The 22,161-nt window shown below is 41.1% G+C and overlaps 1 protein-coding gene across 1 annotated transcript in view; it reads right to left on the bottom strand.

The window, feature by feature from the left end:
• The window catches only part of LOC138301974 (membrane cofactor protein-like), a 441,285-nt gene that overhangs the window by 398,012 nt on the left and 21,112 nt on the right, over nt 1-22,161 (bottom strand). The window contains exon 3 of the mRNA XM_069242412.1: nt 3,794-3,985. Within this exon, the coding sequence (XP_069098513.1) occupies nt 3,794-3,985 (192 nt within the window). The remainder of the gene's footprint in view (nt 1-3,793; nt 3,986-22,161) is intronic.

Below are 22,161 nucleotides of genomic sequence, written 5' to 3'. Positions count from 1 at the left end.
TGTCCTACTTTTCACCCATACAGCACCCTGCTCTAGGGGCTACCTAGGGCACACATTAGAGGGGACTTATGTGTGGAGAAAGGGGAGGTTTAGGCTTGGCAAGTACTTTTACATGCCAAGTCGAGGTGACAGTGAAACTGCATACACAGGCCTTGCAATGGTAGGCCTGAGATAAGGTAAAGGGGCTACTTAAGTGGGTGGCACAACCAGTGCTGCAGGCCCACTAGTAGCATTTAATCTACAGATCATAGGCACCTATAGTGCACATTACTAGGGACTTATAGGTAAATTAATAGTCCAATCAGGTATGATCCAAGGTTACCATGTTTAAAGGGAGAGAGCATATGCACTTTAGCACTGGTTAGCAGTGGTAAAGTGCGCAGAGTCTAAAAACCAGCAAAAATTAGGTCAGTAAAAGAGAAGGAGGAAGGCAAAAAGTCTGGGGATAACCCTGCAGAAAGGCCATTTCCAACATATATCAGTTAGAGGATTTAAAAACGTTTGCTTTGCAGACAGTGAAAAGCTGTCCGGGGCCCTGTTAGGGGGCCCCAGGACACCCCTTACCGCCAGCCTCTTCCTGGCGGTGCAAACCACCAGAAACAGGCTGGCGGTAGGGCGGTCGTAATCCCCAGGTCAGCGCTGCAAGCAGCGCTGCCCTGGCGGATTACATCCGCCGGGGCCTTTGTGGCGGTAAACCGCCGGCCCCGGCGGTGCAACCGCGGCATTACCGCCGCGGTCAAAATACACCGGGAGGCACCGCTAGCCTATTGGCGGTGCTCCCGTCGTTTTGGCCCTGGCGGTCATAATACCGCCAGGGTCATAATGACCACCTTTGTCTTTTACTTTAAACCATCCTTGCCTTACCCTTTTCCTGAGATGCACTTCTCATCCTTATGAGGGAAGAGTTTCTTGCTATGCCCTGCTGAGACTTACCTGCTTATCCTGGCTGATGGCGAATCAACTGATGCCCTGAGGACGAAGACTGACACTGTATGCTGCCCTATTTGGATGGGTAATTATCTGATGATAAATTGTAACTGTCTGTTTGCCTTTCCTTTCTATGTACCAACTGCTCTTTTGACAGAGGCCATAGTTAGATGTTTTCTAAATTCAAGTTGCTAAATTGTTTTACATGAAGCCCAACATGCTGATGCTAATTAGAGGTTAATTAAGGAGTTCACTAATATCGGATTCAAATAGACAAATGACTGAATCTTCTCTTTGTTGAATAATGTACTAATGATGCTCTGCTAAAGTTGATTCATGTTGACGTCGTGCTTTGAACTAGTGTTCATGATCTATGCTTTGATAAAGTCTTATTCGAGTTGCCATATTGTAGTTTTGTTGATGTGCTTATTGATATTGAGACTAATGAATATGCTAGTAGGTTGTAACTAATAGGGAATAAATATCCAAAATTTACTAGATTTGCGTGGTTTTTCATGGCTGAAAGGTCATGATGTGTCTCGTTCTTATTACATGTTATTGATTAGTTTAATTTATTAGTTATGGTGACTATTGATTAGGTTATTGATCTATCAATTGAGTTGTTAAATAGATATCTCGTCCTGAGGAGTTCCCAATCAGGGTCAAAAGGTTCATTGGCCTACAACGAGTCCCCTTGTAAGTATATTATCAAAGTTGGGACGCATTATCACACCCCGTCCCCAAATTAGCCTGCTCCAGTTTCGGAGCCCTTGCATCTGCAACCTGAACTTTTGACTTCCTAACACTTCAGGGCTGACTTGCTATTGCAGTTTGAATTGATGTTTTGTCAAACATTAGAGGTATACACTTCTTGATAATACTTGGGGGAAGGGATGGAGGAGAGGGGGATAAGTTAGCAGCCCCTGGGGTAGAGGAGTTAATAATGACATTGCATTTGTCTTTCAATGTGCCAATTGTATCTAATACACAATTGTTCCCAGGTGATTGTTTTGGCTCTTCTCAAGCCTTTGGCCCCCTCCAGCAATTTCCTTTTGACCATTCTGGCTAGTCTAGCACTGATCGGGGAACCCTTTTTCATTAACAAATTAGTTAAGTAGAACGTGTGGACAACTGAGACAAAACCTCCACCCAAAGTAACAGAGGAACCAACCAGATCTATGTGCAACACTTTCACTGCCAGAAGCACAAATAAATGACAATAAAAGTCCCACTTGCAACAAAATAAATTCAAAAGACAGAACGTTTAGACCACCATAAACTTGATACCAATAACGACTTCCACAGACGGGCATTAGAGGGGTGGTCTCTGGGCGTAGTTGGGCCCACCTTTGACCCAAGCTTTTCCCGGGCACGGCTTGAGCATGGCCCATGCAGCAGGAAGGTTTTGCACTCATATGCGCTTGGCAGGATGGGAGAAGAAGCATTGGTGCCTCCTGGCGCAAAGCCTGTTTGGTGGATGAAGTCCCAGAATCACAGCACAGCAGGAAGGTTTTGCGCTGATCAGCACCCAGCAGGAGGCAGGAAGGAGTATCAGCACCTCCTGGTGCACAGCCTGTTGGGAGGATGAAGTCCCTAGAATCTGCCCAGTCCTCTCTGCTGTTCCCCATGCAGTCACAAGGTTTTGCGCTGATAAGCAATGGGCGGGAGGCAGAAAGGAGCATCTGCGCCTCCTGGCACAACACATGTTGGGTAATGAAGTCCCAAGAATCAGCCCAGTCCTCTCTGTTGTGTTGTGAGTGTGCAATATAGTGCTAGGCCAGCTTCAGGTGCATATAATGGCAGGGATGTCTCCTTGGCCCTGCAAGAAACTGGGATGTGCTATTCCCCTACTGCTGCCTGTAGTTATCCCCTCCTGTTTGTATGAGGAGCTAATTAGTATTTTCTAGAAGAAGTGGCCTGGTTCAGGGGAAGACAGCAGAGGGCTCTTTGGCTGAGAGACCATTAATGTGCTAGATGCTAGAGGGGGATCCCAGCCCAGTCTCCTGTGTGCTCCGGGTGTGGACAGGCCTGCCCTTGGCTACTCTTTTCTCTGGAAAATATTGGTTGTGTGATCATGTTCGGCCCTAGGATTGGAAGGGCACCAGTTATTGCAGACTATCATTCTGGGTCATCCTGTTTGTGAAAGGTAAGTGAATGGTGGAGCCCTGAAGATTTTCTACAGACGCTGAATGAAAGGCTGACCACAAAGGACGATTTCTGGAAAGCTGGCCATGTTTTACCAGAAGGGCTTGGAGCAGAGCTGATAACATTTTAACTATTTATTTATATATATATATATATATATATATATATATATATATATATATATATATATATATATATATATATATATGTATATATATATATATATATATATATATATTTTTTTTTTTTTTTTTATAAAATGGGTTCCACACCAATCAATAGTCAGAGTACTGTACATATAAAAGGAGATGATATTGCACAATGATAAGGATATAAGAGAGTAATAGTGAATGAAAGTTTTTCTATGGAATGGCAGGTAGTGTACACCTACTCTGTAGAACATAAAAGGTGAACATATTACGCAATGGTAAGAATGGAAGATATTTGAAAAATGGTTGAAAGCTTCGTCCTGAATTGTCAGAAGCTACATATTACATGGCTGCCTCAGCCCATCATTATTGGCTTTCCAGATCCATCAGCCTATCAAGAATCTCCTGAGCTCTCTATAATCTGGTGGATCAACAGTAAAAGATTCTCACCTCCATTTTACGGTTATCATCCAAGATCAACACTCCGACTGTCTGCATGCACATACGTTCAGCATGCTTTTCTTTGAGTCCTGTACTCTACATGAAAGGACCACTGCTAAGCCAATACTTACGATGACAGAGTTCTTCAGCTTTTGACCACTTTGAATCTGGAAGACACCGCAGACTGGCTGATTTTCCAGGGATTTTAACATAGCCAGGTTGGCAATGATAGGTGACGAAAGATCCGACAGGAAAGGTATCTGTGCCAACATGCTTATTGCTCAATTCTGCAAATTGTATTTTTTGGGGGCGACCACAATCACCTGAGAAAATGAGAAGAATGAAAAATCCCATTGGAAACATATCGTCATAATTCACAAGTAAGGCAAACAGTAACCGTAAATGTCAAATTCTGGTGAAAATCTCAACTCAAGGAAATATAATACTTAAGGGGTTCAGCAGAGAATTGCACACAATACATACTACTTTCTCGGAAGTGTCCGAAAGACGCCTATATGTGATTTCTCAGCAGCATTGACAATGAATATACAACTCTAAGGCTCCGGCCCGAAGAAATGCAAGACCTTCCTACAAGAGACTTTTTTCAAAGGCTGTCAAAAGTAGAAGTGGGAAAGTAGTGGTAGCAGTAGTAGCCGTAATAGTAGTAGTACTACTACTGCAAGTAGTAGTATTAACAGTTGTCGCAGGAGTAGAACTGACCTCTTCATGTCTACCAGAGAGCTTCAACTGATTTTAGGGCACTATTACATCACAATTTCAATGAGGGATGGCAGCATGTTTAAACATATTGAAAACAATATTTGCAACAACAACAAAAAAATCAATATAAAGGCACCAATATTGTGACCTTACGCTATCGCCCTACAAAGCTAAAAACAAAAACGTTAGTCTCATCCCATCAAACACTTGCCCTCTACTATACCACATATGGCGCTAAAACAGTAAATTACTTACTTCTAATACATCTGTGGACTGACTGAATGTGGCTCGATTTTTGCAATTAAATAAGTCAACATTTTCGTAGGATGCTGTTAAGTAATGTAGAGATTTTGCTAGTCAATATTTTGGAGTCTATATTTAAACAAAACATATTTTTGCTGTTTAAGTTTTCTTCCTGGGAATTACATTTTTGTTTCTGTGCCATTTTTGCATCTCCTACTGAGTGTATTGACGTGTAGCTTTCAGTGCTGACCGTTTCTGTGGGTAAGCTATGCGGGACGATTAACAGGAGTGAGTAGACCTGGCTTCTCCAAAGAGTAGCTCATGAGCTACGGGCAGATCTCTAGCCATCTGTAAGTAGCTCTCCTGTGTGCAATCCAGCCTAATAAGTCAGAAGCTTTAGCTTAGCTGAATAAATGTATGCATACTAAAATTGAAGTGTGTATTTGAGATGAAGAGACTTATTACTAATAACTTTGTGCCAGGGGCATTGTCACTATGGCTGGTATGCATTACCCATGTAGTGGCGTTTTTAAAATTCATGCTGGAAGTTGTGCCTCATGCACTGAAGTGAACGCTGCTGATATAATTGCATATGGTGGGCTCTAATGTAATCTTCTTTGATGTGGTCAGTATTAAGACTCAAAAAATAATAGTAACTTGGGGTGACTTCCACGGACCATGGGTAGCTCTTACTATTCAAAATGTTGGAGCCCCCGGTAGTAGAATAATCAGATTTCATCTGAATCAGTGAAGTACACCATCCCTTATTCAGTCAGGAGGAGGTACATTTTCTCAATGATGGGAAGTTCATATGGCTTTCGGGAGAACTGAAATGTAGAGAGAAGTGGTAGGCCTTCGGAAGTTGAGACGTGTTTGCACTCGTTAGCATTTTGAAGTAGGGGCTGTGACTCTGAATAGTGGCATTGTTCATGAATGATCTTATGTTTTCAGGGTGATGAAGTGGACAGTGATGGCAGATCTGGTGGGTTGAGAGAGCTAGATTTGCCAGAGAGGTAAATTATTTTGACTGTGTATAGACCCTTGTTTTCTGTACAGAGGTATTTAGACTGGAATATGTGTGATGTCACTACTGTGTTTTAAGGCATGCTTAAAGTGGGCTGGGCCCAGGGCCCCAGCCATTCAGCACCCCTTCCCTGCCCCCTCCTCCTGATAGAATCAGTTCTGTGCTGCAAAGAGTCTTGCCTCAATTAACTTGAACAATTCTTAAACAGCTCTGATAAAAATACAGATTTTCGTGAATATGTTTTAATGTGGGTGATGTGTGAGAGGCTATTACAGACATTGTGTTGAGAAATGTTGTGTTTATGTTTAAGGCATCATCCATCAAAAAGGTTATTTTAGTTTAAAACATGGAACCTCACATATGAGAAATTGGAAGGTGTCAGAGAAATCATTTGCAGTGAGCTACTGCTGTGTTAGAATAGTAAAATAACATGTCACTATCCCTAAATATTAGATGCACACACACGTTTAGAAGTTGGACATGCCTGCGCACTGTCAGTGACCTGGCCAAAGGGGGCATGAAAGACCTGAAAATGGATCACAAATTTAAACCTGGTCTGAAAAGGGGGCCCGAAAGTATGTGTGACCCAGGGACCCCTAGAGCCTTAAGTTGTCCCTGTGTGAGCCACAAGCAGTCTGGCCACTGTACACTGTATGTGACTACGAAGCTGAGATGTTGAGCTCAGATTTGTAATTATTTAAAATGAACAGCCACAAGGTTTAGGTGGAGACAACAAGGAAGGCTCGGGGAGCATAACAGGTTTAAAGTTTCCTTAGCAGCTTCTTTGCCAGGGAACCTAGGTCAGTAGTATTGCGAAGTGTGCTGTGAAGGAGATTATCCATGGAAGATAACTGAAGTGTGAAGATCTGCCTTGTTGGCAACTAGGTGTGATGCCTCCTGATTTGCTGCTTATTCTTGATTTTTAGGTGATCTCCCAGGATGGTCCTGTGACATCCAGTACTTGCCATCTAGCCCAAATTGAGCTAGACTCATTGTTAAAGTTTGTAATGATACTCACGTACCTTTATTGATGACAGTAACCCTTGTTTTTATCTAGACTGTGTATTTCTGTCTTCGTGTGTAGCAAGGAAGTGTGAAAGAGATAAGGCAATTTACTACAGAATCACAAACTCAGCGAAATATATACTTAACTTAGGAGAGCAGTGTTAAGTGCTATAACCCCAGATTGGGATAGAATAATGGAGAAAGGTAACCACTGGTAGCCATCTCGGGGCACCACCTGGAACAAGTGTTGCACTATTTGAAGGCAGGGTCGCAGCAGGTGCTCGGGTGGAGGGGTGCCAGCACATTGTTTTTCCTTTCATAGTGTTTTGCATTGTTCTGTGAAACAATGTCTTTTTAGCATGCTGTTTTTCCACAAACAGTGTTAATATTACCCCATAAGCAGTGAGTTATTCCTATTTGCATTTGAAAGGTTATCTGTGTCCTCTCACCCATTGGTCTGTTTGACGAGAAATAAGTCAGAAAGTCAGAAACAAAACTGTATTTCACTAGTCTGTCAAATGCACTTGAACACATAAACGTCACTTTTTAATCAACAGCATGTTGCATTATGGAGCCTATATTTTGTGCCTTAACACTTCATAGGTTCAAAGGCCCAGAATGGGTGATGTTGGCTTAAATGCCAGAACTGGCTGAAGGTGTGATACAGGATGTGAAGTTAGTGAACCGCTGAATTCTAGAAATTCTCCGTAAATAAATAGAGTGATGGAGGCAAATCAGTCTACTGATGAGGATGATTGGGGAGATACAGGATTGACACTGGAATTGTATGGAGTTTTCCTAACAGAGGCGACAGACATAACAGCAGTGCCTAGCACGAGTAGAAGCAGAGTACCAGAGGTCACACATAGGGTTCTCCTGCGACAACAGTGGTACTAGAGCCACAGAATATGGATCTGAACAGTGTATTGAGTTAGGTTGCTGATGAAATGAAATGTCAGATAAAAGAAGCACCTAGGCCTGCCAAAGAAGCTCATTACAAATTAGAAGAATTGGCTGATATGAAGGGTGGGCGGAACTCGCTGAATTTCACTCTGCAGAATTCTGCAGTGTTTTTTGTAACTCAGCATAATTCACCAAATTCTGCCAATGGGCAGAAAATATGCTGCTTCTGCTGCAATTTAGCACCAGTACCGTGAGCAGCACTGAAAAATCAGTGCGAAACGCACTGTGTACCGCCCAACAGTGTGCTACCATTTGAATTTATTTTGTTGGCACTCGAGCAGCAGCAAATATACTCTAGCAGCAGCCCTCTGACCACAACCACTTGATTAGAAAATCACACTAGGGGACGCCAAACCTCACTCGCATTTTCTTGATCCTGGTGGGAGAAAAAGTCTGCTGCGTGGCAATTGACAGAATTTGGCCAGAACTCCACAATAAAGAGTAACGTGGAGTGAATAAAATTTCACCAATTCCACGGGTGGAGCGAAACATTCCATCCACCCCAACTGATGAGCTAGAAGTTGACATTAGCAAAATAAAAAATGTAAAACAAAACTATAAGATAAATTTATCTCCCGATAAACATAAAGAGATGGGTTTGATTACTTTAAGAGTTCATATTAGGACCTAATTGAGAAAACAATTATTTGGAATGAATGCAATGATTGGAAGAAATATTGAGAAAAATAAAATAAAGGAAAATTAAGGGGGCTAATGTAAAGGCAAGGAATATCGCAAGTGATTCAGAAGGAGGAGAGGGACAACCACAGTAGTGTAATTCCCGTTAAGGGAAATACATTGATGACATTTAGTGCATGTGCCATTGACAAGGGCAGATGTTTATGTTTTTACAAAAATAAATCAAAGATTGAGAGAAGATCCAGCAAGGTGGTATAAGAATCAGTTGACACACATTTCTCCAATGTTAAGGACTGATTTAAATACATTGATTGAGATTGTAGTTCCTGGAGATCTGTGGTTATAATGCAAGGTTGTTACAGGATGGACAACACAGGAACCAGATAGACATGGTCCTAATCATGAGTGCTTGGGAAAAGTGAGTACCTGAAAAGGTTCTAAAGTGGGAGAAGATTTTGAGAAGGACACAAGAACACACAGAACCAGTGCAATCCTATTATGAGAGGTTAATGCAAGTTTCTAAAAGTGTAATGGAGTCAAAAATGCAGAAAAAGATGGAGCTGGTGGTTCTGTTTCTGCTTTCGTGAATGGATTGAGATAAGAAATTAGTAATCATATTCAACAAAGTGAATTATGTTGGCAGATGAAGAGCATTGATGAGATCTTGATGTTGGCAAAAAATAGTAGTAACTATTTTCAAACAAGGAAAAATAAATGTTTAAAAATGATGATTGCTCAGACAAAACAATTCGAAAAAGGATTGCAGAATCAAATGGGTTCAAATATGAGTTTTGTACAGAATGGAATGAATAGGCTGAATCAAGGAATGCAAGGTAGAGGTGATTGAATGGATGCAAATGTTGAAACGTCGGAAACGAACACCGCATGTCATAGTTGTAGGAGGATTGGACACTGAAAAAGAGAATGCAGACAGAAACCTGATAGGATGCAGGTAAATCAAGAACAACTTCAGCAAAAAGAGAGGTAATGTGATGTTGAGTATGCAAAATACAGAGCAGAATTTGCAAAATCAGAAATCATTTCAAATGCCTATGCCAACTGCTCAACCGCTCTGATAATGCAAACAAATTTGAGAAATAAAATGCCATATAGTTCAGGATACCAACAAAATTCTATGAGTTTTAATGATGAGATGGCAGGGAGTAGTTCACAATGATGGTGCCTGAGAGGGGAGGAGGAGGATTGCATGCTTTGTGCAGTCCTGGAGGTAAATCAGAGTGAACCTTATATTGAAAGAGAAGTCAATGGCCACCTCGTTTCATTTTTTATTGATACAGGAGCTACCAGTTCTACAGTTAATTCTGTGGAAGTCCCAAAATACCCCTCTCGAGAAGAGATATCCAAGTTGTAGGGATTACTAACAAACAAATTGTGAATCAGGTTACAGAAGATGTTCCAGTTAAAATATGACCATTGAAGAATAAAATATCATGCAATCAAAAGATGACTTACCTCTGAATTTAAGACACAGTGTCATAGAAGTGCTACGGGAGTACTGTGGCAAAGAAACTAGGCTAATTGAAAAAGCAGAACCAGTGAAAATAATGATTAAAACTGAAACAATATTTTTTAGAACCAGACATTACAGACTTACAAAAAAGGCAGTGGTAGTGGAAAGAATGAAGCCAGTAATCAAAAAGATGATTGAGCAAGGAATTTTAAGAGAAGTGCTTGGCAGTCCTTGCAGTGCTTTAGTGATGGGAATAAAAAAGCCAAATGGCGAATAGAGGATCATGCAGGACCTCTGAAAAATAAATAAATGTAGCTTGTTGTCTGGTGGTACCAAATCCAGCAGTGATATTGTTTCAGATTCCATCAGAAGCAGAATGCAATACAGTCATTGATCTATGCCAAGTGTTCTTCTAAATCCTATTACACAAGGGTTCACTGTTCCTTTTTGCAATTACGTTTTTGGCTAACGTTCTCATGTAGTGTAGAATCCCACAAGATATACTGAGAGTACTTCAATTTTCTCACAGATACTGAAGAAATATTTAGATTGTCTAGAATTATCATGTAATTCAGTCCCAGTGCAACATATAGGACATATGGATGATTTGTTGATAGCATATGAGACAAGCACTGGCAAAGCCTATAGGTTTGGCCTATGCAAAATCTGTTGTTTTTGTCAATGTTTTTTGTACATGTTGCAGATGACTATAATAAAGATGTGCCATAGCGGAAGGAACTGCCAACTTGGGGAACTGGTTTTGAGTTTTGGTGTTGGCTCAACATCCTGTGATCAGGGGCAAAAAAAGTGTTGTTGTGCAATATAACTGGTGCATACTGAAATACTGGAATACTTAATAGAACCTTAAATTGCTTTTTATGAAAGCTGCCGGTACTGTGAAAAAAGGTAATCCATACACTTTTTAAGGTGTGCCAGTGTCCTAGGTGAGGAGAAGAGGAATTCTGTAAAAGGAGTGAGCACACGAGGGGAGAGAGAGGAAACGAAGTGGCAGTGGTGGGCGAGGTGGCACTTGCAGTGCGCAACAGGGAGCACTGGGAAAGTAGGCAGTCGCTAGGGAGTGGGGACATTGCAGCCAGAGCTGGTTCTGATGTGAGGGTGTTTGTAGGCAGCATGGAGAGCAGCCTTGGCTGGGGCTGTTCTTGGGGATGCTCTAGGCACTGCAGCTCTAAGCTGAGCTGATCTACCAAGTGCAGGTTACTGCACATGCTTGGCCCGGGTGCCTTTCCGGCGGAAGCTGTGGGGGCCAAAGTGCAGGATGGGCCATGGTGAGTGCTGATGATAAGGCAGCAGCCATGAACGTTATGATTCTGCTGGAGGGAGGACAAAGAAAAGGTGGCACTGGATGTCTGGCTGTTGCTGGGTAAGAAGTTTGGTGGAGGAGATGTCTTGCAGGGGTGCTGATTGACATGGGAGAGGGGGCTAAACTGTGAAGTGACTGTGAACTTATGGAAAGGACACCAGACACATGCACTCTGTAAAACGTGGGAAATTAAAAAAGTGCAAAGAATTGTGCACAAAACCAAGACCAAACATAAAGGAAGTTCCATTGCAATTGGCAGATATTACTTTTTTGTTGATGGTTAATTTTTAAGAGATCAATATGGAGGATAAGAGCTGATTCTGCAGTATGCTGTATCACAGAGATGCTTGAAGTATCCTCCTTACCAAACATCAGAGATGAGAGCAGGTGGCAAAATGAATTGCTTTAACCAGTGCCTGCTGCTTGAAATGTGAGTGTGTCAATCTATGAAGATAGCCAGTGTGATTATGGTATTGTTTATTATTATGGGCAACTATGGTTAGAAAGGGGATTTATGACATCTTCAGGAGCTCCAATCGAAAACAGAATGTATATTTTGGATTTGCTGAATGCAATACAGAACCTAAAGGAAATGACTGTGATTAAGTGATTAGCCCATAAGGCTGGCAAAGACATGGTCACTTTGGGAAATAAATATGTAGTTCAGATGGCCAAATACTGTGCACTGGAAGAAAAGATAATTGTTCAACAGCATGAAAATGATGATTTTGCAGTAATAATGTACAGATTTAAAACACAGTGATTTGTTTCTTTATTGATTCTATGCAGGCATCTCTAAGTGAATTGAGAGACTTGCAGGAGCATGCTCCTGAGAATGAGAAAAGAAAATAAGAAAAGATGGACTATAAAAAGAATTATCAGGATTTGTATGTAAACTCAGAACAGAGGTATGTTTTGCCAAATTCAATTTTACAGCCTGTGTGTAAATATTTGCATAATCAGACTCATGCAGGAAGAGATAGCCTGGGTAGAATCTTCAGAAAATACTGGGAGAATACAGCATTTCAACATGTGACTTAGGATGTGTGTAGTTGCTGTCTGATATGTCATTTAATAATCAGCATTAGAAAACAGTTACAGTTATGAATCACATTGGGAAATCAGAAGGCCCAATCACTAGACTGCAGGAAATCTTTATTCAGATGCCAAGGTGAAACTGCCTAAAGTATGCCTTGGTAATAGCCTTCCTGTTCTCCAAATGTATGGAAGTATTTCCTAAAGAAGAGCAGGTAGCCTTACAGTTGCCAAATTGTTGTTGATGGTACTGATTTTGAGAATTGGTCTCCCAACTTCTATTGAGACTGATCATACTGCACATCTTAAACATGAAGTATTGCAAATAATCTGCACACATTTTGAGATTAAGCAGCAATTTAACTGCAGTTATCAACCACAGAGTTCAGGTTGGGTGGAATGTACCAATGTCACTGGCAAAGTTCTGTGCCTCAACCGGTTTGAAATGGCAGGATGCTCTTCTTCTTGTCTTAATGAATATGGACAGTACTCCAGACAGAAAGACATGGTTGACTCCTCACTAGATACTGATGAGCAGGGCAATGAGTCTTGTTTTTGTATTGTCAGCAGAATTAGTTTCAATAACTGATGACATTTTTCTGAATTATTGCAAATGTCTGGCATATATGGTGTAAATCTTTTTCTTACCAGGTGAACGTGTCACTGAAGATTACACCCTACCACAGTCTGAATGCAGGTGACTGGGTGGTTATCCATATGCATGTTCGCAAAGGATGCCTGAATAAAACATGGAAACATTCTTTCCAGATCATCCTGACAATGAATAGCACTGTCAAGTGTGCAAGTGTGCCACAGTGGATCCATGCAGATCACAGGAAGAGAATGATAGTTATTGATGCAGTGAATAAGGTGAATGATGAAAGTGTATAGTGTGTTCAACCAGCATTAGAAATGTCCTGTAACATGTGTGTGGTGTTTTTTTAATCACAAAAAGATCCTTTCTCCTTATCAGACCGATTTTAATGTGTCTTTAGAGAATTTGTTTATTGATGAGAAAGATAAAAGAATTGATTATGATGAATATTTGAGGGTGATTGCACATGATAGATATATTACTTAACTTGAGTAAAAATGATTTATGTTTATTGAGTAACAAGGAGCGTGATTTTATTAGGGAATACAATGAAAGAGGAGTGAAAGTAGTGAGAAATTTAGAGGAGCAGAAGATTGCTTTGGAAGAAATGAAAGAGGAAGAAGAATTTATGCTCTCTGGTTTACATCCTCAGTTGAAATTAGAACAGGAAAAATAAGTTGGGATGTGTATGGTAAAATAAAACCCTAGAGAAAAGGGTAAAGAAGAATTTGCAGGATATTTGGTCAATCGTGTGAAGCAACTGGAGGTCTGTTGTCTGAAGGGGAACCTCTTATGAGAAAAATGTATTTGTTTGTAGAAGGACTGTTCATATTAATATACCAAGACATTGGGTGGTTTTGTGTTATCTGGCTTAGGTTTTTCCTAAAATGCATAGTAAAGATGAAACAGATGAATAACATAGCATGAAAAGAAAACGAAAACGTATTGGGCAAGTCTTTTTACGTATTTTAGGACCAATGATTCCTTCAATGTGTGGAGCCATGATTGATGGGAAAATTAAACAATTGTCTAAAATAGTAAATAGACTTGGAATAGATGCAGCTTGGTCTTTTAAATTAGTAAATGTGAAAACAGTAGCAATTAGAACAATGATTATGAAGAAACATCATGCTTTAGATACTACCTTGGCAAAAGAAGGCAGAGTTTGTATTGCAATAAGGCAAGGAGATGTTGTACCTATATTCCTGATTATAGTGAAGCAATTGATTATTTTATTACTAACATAACTAATTTGACTCATGAAATTAAGACATTGTCAGAACCAGGATAATGGGAAAGTGTAGGATCCTGGGTAAGAAAATTAGAGTACGCCTTTAGTAAATGGTGAATGGTTAGGTAATACTAGTGATGGTGCTCTTCAGTCAACTCTAACACTCTAACACTCTAATAATTGTGATGATTTGTGTAATTACTCAATTTCTTCTAAATTGAGTAGAGTGCATGATCATTAAGTATAGTGGTAGAATTAGAGGCTAAAATAATTCTAGGAAAATAAATAGGTCAAAGGATTTTGAACTAGATGACTATAAGGATCGCGTGTATCAACAATTAAAACAACTGGAGCAAAATGTACAATTACCGAAGAAGATGCTTTGATGAACTAATGGCTGATTATTAAAGTTATTTTATGGGGGTTTTACTGATTATTCAAATATAATCAGCAAGAGGGGTTGTTAAAACTTCTGCAGATGTGCAAATTTAGGGTGACAAATTACTTGTGCAAATTAGTAATTTTAACCATGCATATGACATAATTTGATGAATTCATTATTTTGCATTAGAAACGGGATGATTATTTTATTTAGGAGTGTGAAAAATAAAATAGTGTAGCTGCGCCACATTTTCAATGTGAGATACTGTATGATCTAACTGGATGCAGTTTCTGGAGTTCTGTTCATCTTGCTCCTGCTCATTCCCCTGCCCAATCAGTAACCTGCTACAAGTCTTCTCTCCTCACGGTTTCTGCAGAACATGGTAATGACATCAATAGATTGTAGTAATTGAGAAAATAGAAAGCGTTTATTGTGAATTAAGCTTTCCATCATATACCTAAAGTATCATTTTGAAGGATTTCCACTGAAGGTTTTGATGTAAGCGTGCAAAAGAACATATTCTTTGGGCTATTTTTTCATAAATGTTTCATATTGGATTGAACATCTCCAGGGTGCAATTGCTGAGGAAGTAAGAGGAAGATTTCTCTTACCATAAGAAACAGGTTAGTGTTAAGGACCTTTGAAATTTACGAAATTGTTTTTGAGTGGCCAGTGCCAACTAACTATGATCATACTATGCTGAATTTGCAGTTATGTTAATCAATATCCTCTTCTGTGCCCAGGACGTAATGGTTATGTCCTGAGGCACAGTGCTCATGTGTCCAGGACGTAACCATTACGTCCTGCGCACAGAGCCCAGAGGGAGCGCTATCGCTCCCTCTTTGGGGTTCCCCCCCAGCTCCCCAAGGCAGGGATGGAAGGGGAAGCCCTTCCCCTTCCACCCCGACTGCCCCACCTTCCCCTGTGACGTCAGTGCATGATCGCGCGCTGACAATCGCAGAGGCCTCCCCCATCGCGTTGTAAAGCAATCCAGCTTTTGAAATGCCCACTAGACACTAGGGATTTCTATTAAAAAAGGAAATTGGCTGAGGGAGCGACCCCTTGGGCAAGGGTTGCTTCGGGGGGGGCATTTTTTTAAGGCCTTTTCTGCCCCCCCCGGGGGGGCAGAAACCTCTAGGCACCAGGGATAAAAAAGATTTTTTTTTTTTTAAGAGGTCGGGAGCGACCCCTTAGGCAAGGCCGCTCCCCTATTCTTAATAGGCCAATCTGCCCCCAAGGGGACAGAAACCACTAGACACCAGGGAGATTTTTTTTCTGGGAATTTCACGCAAGGGGAGCGACCCCTTAGGCAAGGGTCATCCCCTGGGGGTGCAAATTTATTTTAGGCCATTTCTGCCCCCATAGGGGGCAGACCAGCCTATTTTAATTAGGCCGATCTGCCCCCAAGGCGGCCAGAAACCATTAGGCACCAGGGATTTTTGTTGTTGTTGTTGTTTTACAGATGGGGAGCGACCCCTTAGGCAAGGGTCCCTCCCCTGGAGGGGGAAATTGTATTTAGGCCATTTCTGCCGGGCCAATTTTAGGTCAGTCTGCTCCCAAGGAGGGCAGAAACCACTAGGCACCAGGGATCTTTTTTGTTGTGCCAACGTCACGCAAGGGGAGCGACCCCGTAGGCAAGGGTCGCTCCCCGTGGGGGTTGGTGGGGCAAATTTATTTTAGGCCATTTCTGCCCCCCCAGGGACAGATCGGCCTATTGTTATTAGGCCGTTCTGCCCCCGGGGGGGGGCAGAAACCTCTAGGCGCCAGCGCAAATTTTTTTGTTGTCGCTTTTTTTTTTGTTTGTTTGTTTTTTTAGAGATAGGGAGCGACCCATTAGGGAAGAGTTGCTCCCCTGGGGGGCAAATTGTATTTAGACCATTTCTGCCCCCCTTGGGGGCAGATCGGTGGATTTTATGTCAATCTGCCTCCAAGGGGGGCAGAAACAACTAGGCACCGGCAATTTTTTTTCTGCGCCAATGTCACGCAAGGGCAGCGACCCCGTAGGCAAGGGTCGCTCTCGGCAGGGGGTTGGGGGGAAATTTATTTTAGGCCATTTCTGCTCCCACTGGGGCCAGCTGAGCTAGAGGCCAAAATCCACAGGTAGGCACTTTGCAAAAAACACCTCTGTTTTCTGTGAAAAAATGTGATGTGTCCACGTTGTGTTTTGAGCCATTTCCTTTCGTGGGCGCTAGGTCTACCCACACAAGTGAGGTACAATTTTTATTAGGAGACTTGGGGGAACACAGAATAGCAAAACTAGTGTTATTGCCCCTTGTCTTTCTCTACATTTTTTCCTTCCAAATGTAAGGCAGAGTGTAAAAAAGACGTCTATTTGAGAAATGCCCTGTAATTCACATGCTAGTATGGGCACCCCGGAATTTAGAGATGTGCAAATAACCACTGCTTCTCAACACCTTATCTTGTGGCCATTTTGGAAATACAAAGGTTTTCTTGATACCTATTTTTCACTTTTTATATTTCAGCAAATGAATTGCTGCATACCCGGTTTAGAATAAAAACCCATTGCAAGGTGCAGCTCATTCATTGGCTCTGGGTACCTAGAGTTCTTGATGAACCTACAAGCCCTATATATCCCCGCAACCAGAAGAGTCCAGCTGACGAAACAGTATATTGCTTTCAAAATCTGACATCGCAGGAAAATGTTACAGAGTAAAACGTGGAGAAAAATGGCTGTTTTTTCACCTCAATTTCAATATTTTTTTATTTCAGCTGTAATTTTCTGTAGGAAACACTTGTAAGATGTACACAAATGACCCCTTGCTGCATGTTGTTGTCTACTTTTCAGAAATGTTTAGCTTTCTGGGATCCAGCATTGGTTTCTCACCCATTTTGGTCAATAACTGAAAGGAGGCTGAAAGCACAAAAAATTGTAAAAATGCGGTATGTCCCAGTAAAATGTCAAAATTGTATTGAAAAATTGGGTTTTCCTGTTCAAGTCTGCTTGTGTCTGAAAGCTGGGAAGATGGTGATCTTGCCACTGCAAACCCTTTGTTGATGCCATTTTCAGGGAAAAAAACACGAGCTGCCTTCTGCAGCAGTTTTTTCCCATTTAAAAAAAAAAAAAAATGTTCACTGTATTTTGGCTAATTTTTTTGTCTCCTTCACGGGAACCCACAAAGTCTGGGTACCTCTAGAAACCCTAGGATGTTGGTAAAAAGGACGCAAATTTGGCGTGGGTAGCTTATGTGAACAAAAAGTTATGAGGGCCTAAGCGCGAACTGCCCCAAACAGCCAAAAAAAGGCTCGGCACAGGAGGGGGAAAAGGCCTGGCAGCGAAGAGGATAGGCATAGAATGTGTAATTAACCCCAATTTGCAAGATCGGGGTGACTTCTCCTTTTCCTTTCAAGACTCTGTCTGAGTATTTTGAGACTTCTTTGAGAAATATTGTCAGCACTCTTCATCAGGGTGACATTTAGAACTTAGATGGGCTTTGAGAGGGTTCTGTTCTGATTTATGATTCTGTGTTTTTGAGTCTTTATGACTAAAAAGGTACATACCTCTGTAATGTTTTACTAGGAATTCTTTATCAAACCATTAAAACTTAATTTTGATCTAGAAATCAGTTCGTGAGTGGTCCCAGTTAGTTTATAAAGTGGTCGTGTGCTGCTAAGTTTGTCTGATTGTGGGAGAGGATGACCTCTTTTTCCTAGATCAATGAGAAAGATTCTGGATCTGAACTATCTGAGGTCAATATTAGGATTTTGCAATATTGGGGTTCAAGACATTATTGACATTAGGCTCCTCCAAAGGTTCACTCTTACCTTCAGGTCATGCATTAAAACAAGCATTAAACAAGCAATGGAAATACAAACTGTTTTGTCTTTTGTTTAGTGGAAAGTTTGATACTGAGTTTAACAGCACAACAAAGGTTCCAACATGGACAGTAGCAGCACAGCTTTACCTAGCAAAGAGAATAAGTAAAGGGCAAATGGCAGTAACAGGAAAAGCACTATTCTCTCACTTATACAGGATAGGAACAATACATGCTAATCACAGAGTGAAAACTGTTCTCCGTAAACATACATAAATATGCAAGAATGGCAACACAGCTAGAATAAAGATCTAAACCTCTAATAGAATTACCTGATATTCCTGTACTCGTGCAGGATGACAAAACCCACCTTCCTAGTGTGAAATGGTTCATCAATGGGTTCCACATCCAGCACTGTAAACAACCAAGCGACTACTGATCACATTTTGTAGTCAGCCAGTTATGGGTTCCCTAGTTTGCTAAGGTCTCTTACATAAACATGTGTGTTCTTTCTTTCTTAAACTTTCAGACCTGTATTAAAATTGTGTGGGTTAGCTAAGCCTTTTTATACTGATGTCTCCCTGCCACAAGATTGAAAATGGAGGGTACAACAATGGACCCTGCTTCTCTTTTCTGTTGGCACGTTTTGGTACTCGAATATTGCCTTTTTGAGGACATAAACTTCCTCAGCACTAGAGGCATCTCACATCAAATATTGTGGAAAGGTCCATGCTGTGCAAGTGCACTCTATTCTGTATGTCCTTTTTTAATTCATAAGCAGTGGAAACACCTTCCTTATGCAGTGGCAACAGCTCTTCTTCATAGAACAGGTACACTGTGCCAGAAATAGTACACGCATCCCTCTTTCAGAGGACAAATACAGGTAGTACAGCAGCAGTGCAAACTTTCCTCGTTACAGGACACATACAAATCGGGCAGCAGAAGTTCAAATTTGCTTCCTCACAATTGGTACAGGATGGCCGCAAGCTTCCCACTCTTGCAGAAGCTAAGAAGTGAAATCTTCCATTCCCAACAGAACAGACTTCTGCAAGCTTTGAACTGATAGAGAATATATACATTGAGGATTGAATGCCATATAAGTTAGAGACAGATCTTTGGAGCAGGTGCTCAGCTCAGAGGGGAATATATATTTGATTACTACTGTGGCAATAGAACCATACAAGGTACGGAGACATCAGGTTTTAGCCTGTTTGACATCGTACCCTTCAGGTGTCTATCTCAACAGGGATCTGATACTCTGCCCGTGTAACTCAATAACTCCCCAGTCTCAGTTGCATGTGTTTCACTTTTATGATCCATACAAGGATCAGAGAAAGAATATTTTAATACCTTTACTGAGGATACTTAATATCAGAGAGTGCAAGGCGGCGCTGGCGTATCTCCAGCTGCTGAAAACCGATGCAGTCTGCCGTATAGTTTATATTATATGGGGGGCTGCGCAAATTAGTCAAGAAATGAAATACATTTTGACTCCAATGTCATTCGCACTAACTACCAAATTATAGAAATGGCCTTACATGTACAAGTATAAGTATCTGCTTTGGAATTGTTTTGTTTACTTCTGTATATTTAAGCACTGAGTCACTTTGTGTGCAGTACTTTCTGTAAAAAGGGTTTGGGTGAGTTTTTAAACGTGGTTTTATTTGTGTGTCTTAACTCTGAATTTTAATAATGTTGGTGACTCTGAAGGGACATGGTATGATCATAAAACAGCAGATTTTACCTTTTGGGATTGTATTAGTAATGTGTTTTATGTCTACTCTTTTGTGATTTCTTTTAACCAAATAAAGATTGTCTGACCTGAATGTAAGCAGATGACTGAGTAAATTTGCACGTTCAGGTAACATTCTCACTTAGGTGAAATTCCAAGTCAACATCCCTACAGTCCCGGGTTCCTACATATTGAGCAGTAGCTGCTAAATTGTAAGATACTTTTAAGTAGAGCATCTCAGCAAGAGCCGCAGTAACTGTGCCCTAAGTAGGAGCACAGGTGCCAACCTCTTCGAAAAAGTTTAGATGGGGTGAAATCCCAGCTTCAGTGCTGCACCTGGTCAAAATGATGAGGGTCGCCATTGAAATCAACTAGTATTCCAATATTCTCTAGCACGTTTTACTTGCTGGATCTCCATGACTCCTCTATGCCACTGGAGCTCACCATCACTTATTTATTTTTGGGGACGGGACCATTTTTTCGTCATCTCACTTAGAACAAGAGAGGGAGAAACCCACAGGGAGAAAACGAAGGAAGAAAAGATAGAAAAAAACATGACAAAGGGAGAAAGCAGGAACCCACAAGGGTGAGAAATTGTGACAGCAAGAGAGTGGAGTTTAATAAAGAAGTATGCGGTGGAAAGACTACGCAGCTTTGGTATTTAGCACGCATACATTCAGTAGTGCTGGTCACAGGCTTCTGAGCAAAACGTTGGAGCCCCGAACTCATTCTTTTACAGATTGAGCACTGCCTCATTCCCATATTGCTTTCTCTTTCAGTTCTGAGATGAGACCCATTTTATACTTTAGTAACGACAAAGAACTTGGATTCCGGTAGATGGTTTAAGTGCTGTCATTACAGCATTTTCAACAAGCACCATTCCTGTACCCTACATTTTAAGTTTTGATTTTTTAGCTGCGATTCAGTTTCTAATGTAAGCTATATAATGAAACGCATTCACTCATACACTCAACGGATCACAGTAAACGGAGCAGGTTTTAATACAATTTAGCTCATCTACGCAACCTTTTAACAAATAACGTGAACGAAACACAGAAAGAGGTGGCCCTAAAAGGGCACCTCATGCAGAACACCTCTGCCATTAGCATATGCAGACTACCTGAGGTAAAATATGCTTGTGCCCAGCATGATGACACAATGTAACATACATGGCAGTTAATTCGGCTACCTCTTTGTGTTCGTTAGTATGCCTGTAATCTAGTCCCGTAATCGTCACCTTCCTGCAGCACCAAGTGAGGCCCAACTCGCACACAGTGCTCTGTAGCTGTTCACTATGGCATTGAATAGCTGTTCACCACTCAGCTGTCCTTCCACTGGGTGTTTGTGGTCACATTCCGACACCATCTCAAGGTCGGATGTGGCTGGTGACCTTTAAAATTGGTGAGACGTAAACATCTGTCCTGAAATGGAATGAGCATGTGGAACTATTGAGTCCACTTTCCCCCGTAGATTTGAGGGGTCCTCCACCCAATAATATTTTGAAAATGATATGGACACATTTCTAAAAAATAAAAATAAAAGGCCTGAAAGCCCTAGATTTTACATACAGCACCAAAGAGACACCCACAAAGTATTCCACTACTTGCATAGTGTGCCTGCCCTTTCACATCGGTTCATCAGACTGCACCACAAGAAAACCTTGAAAACATAGTGGAAAAACAGTACTCTTTTAAGCACAATTTCTCCAAAATGTAGTTTTAAAAGCTACAGCTTTTGTAGCTAGTGAAAATTATTAGATATAATGCTTCAAGCTGTATATAGCATCCTTTCACTTCCTTTCATTGTTCAATATTACTCCTCCCACGTTGATCCATAGTCATTTATTACAACAGCGAATCTACATGGAAGGGGAAGGTTGGGAAAATGAAAGCTTCCACGCACAACACGGGATGTGGACAGCAGAGCCAATCCTAAATCCTCACACACATTAAAGACTCAGACATTAGAGCTACATCTCAGGTCACAGCGTTTGTAGATACAGATTAAAGACATATCACTTCAGTGACATCAATCTACAACTCTGGTACCAGAAAGTAATAGTGATAATAATATAATCAAAGGCTTTGCCAATATTGATAGTGGCATGCTTCCACATAAATCATGAAATAATTGCCATACCAGCTGATGTGCATTGGCATCAAGGAAATCACATCAGCAATATGTGCATCCTACTTTAACTTGCAATTTCCTGTAAATAATCACATTTTGCTCCCAAATTAAAGTTTTCATTTTGGTTACTTACTTCCCCCAACTCATCTTGCCATTGCCTGTAAAAATATGCATTGCCCCCAAATACCAGAGATTTTGTCCTAGTAAATACCTATGTTTGGCTCTTAAATATCAG

The sequence above is a fragment of the Pleurodeles waltl genome, chromosome 6 (genome assembly GCF_031143425.1).
Source record: "Pleurodeles waltl isolate 20211129_DDA chromosome 6, aPleWal1.hap1.20221129, whole genome shotgun sequence".
NCBI classification, from domain to species: domain Eukaryota; kingdom Metazoa; phylum Chordata; class Amphibia; order Caudata; family Salamandridae; genus Pleurodeles; species Pleurodeles waltl.
This window is presented reverse-complemented; position numbering and strand designations above follow the sequence as displayed.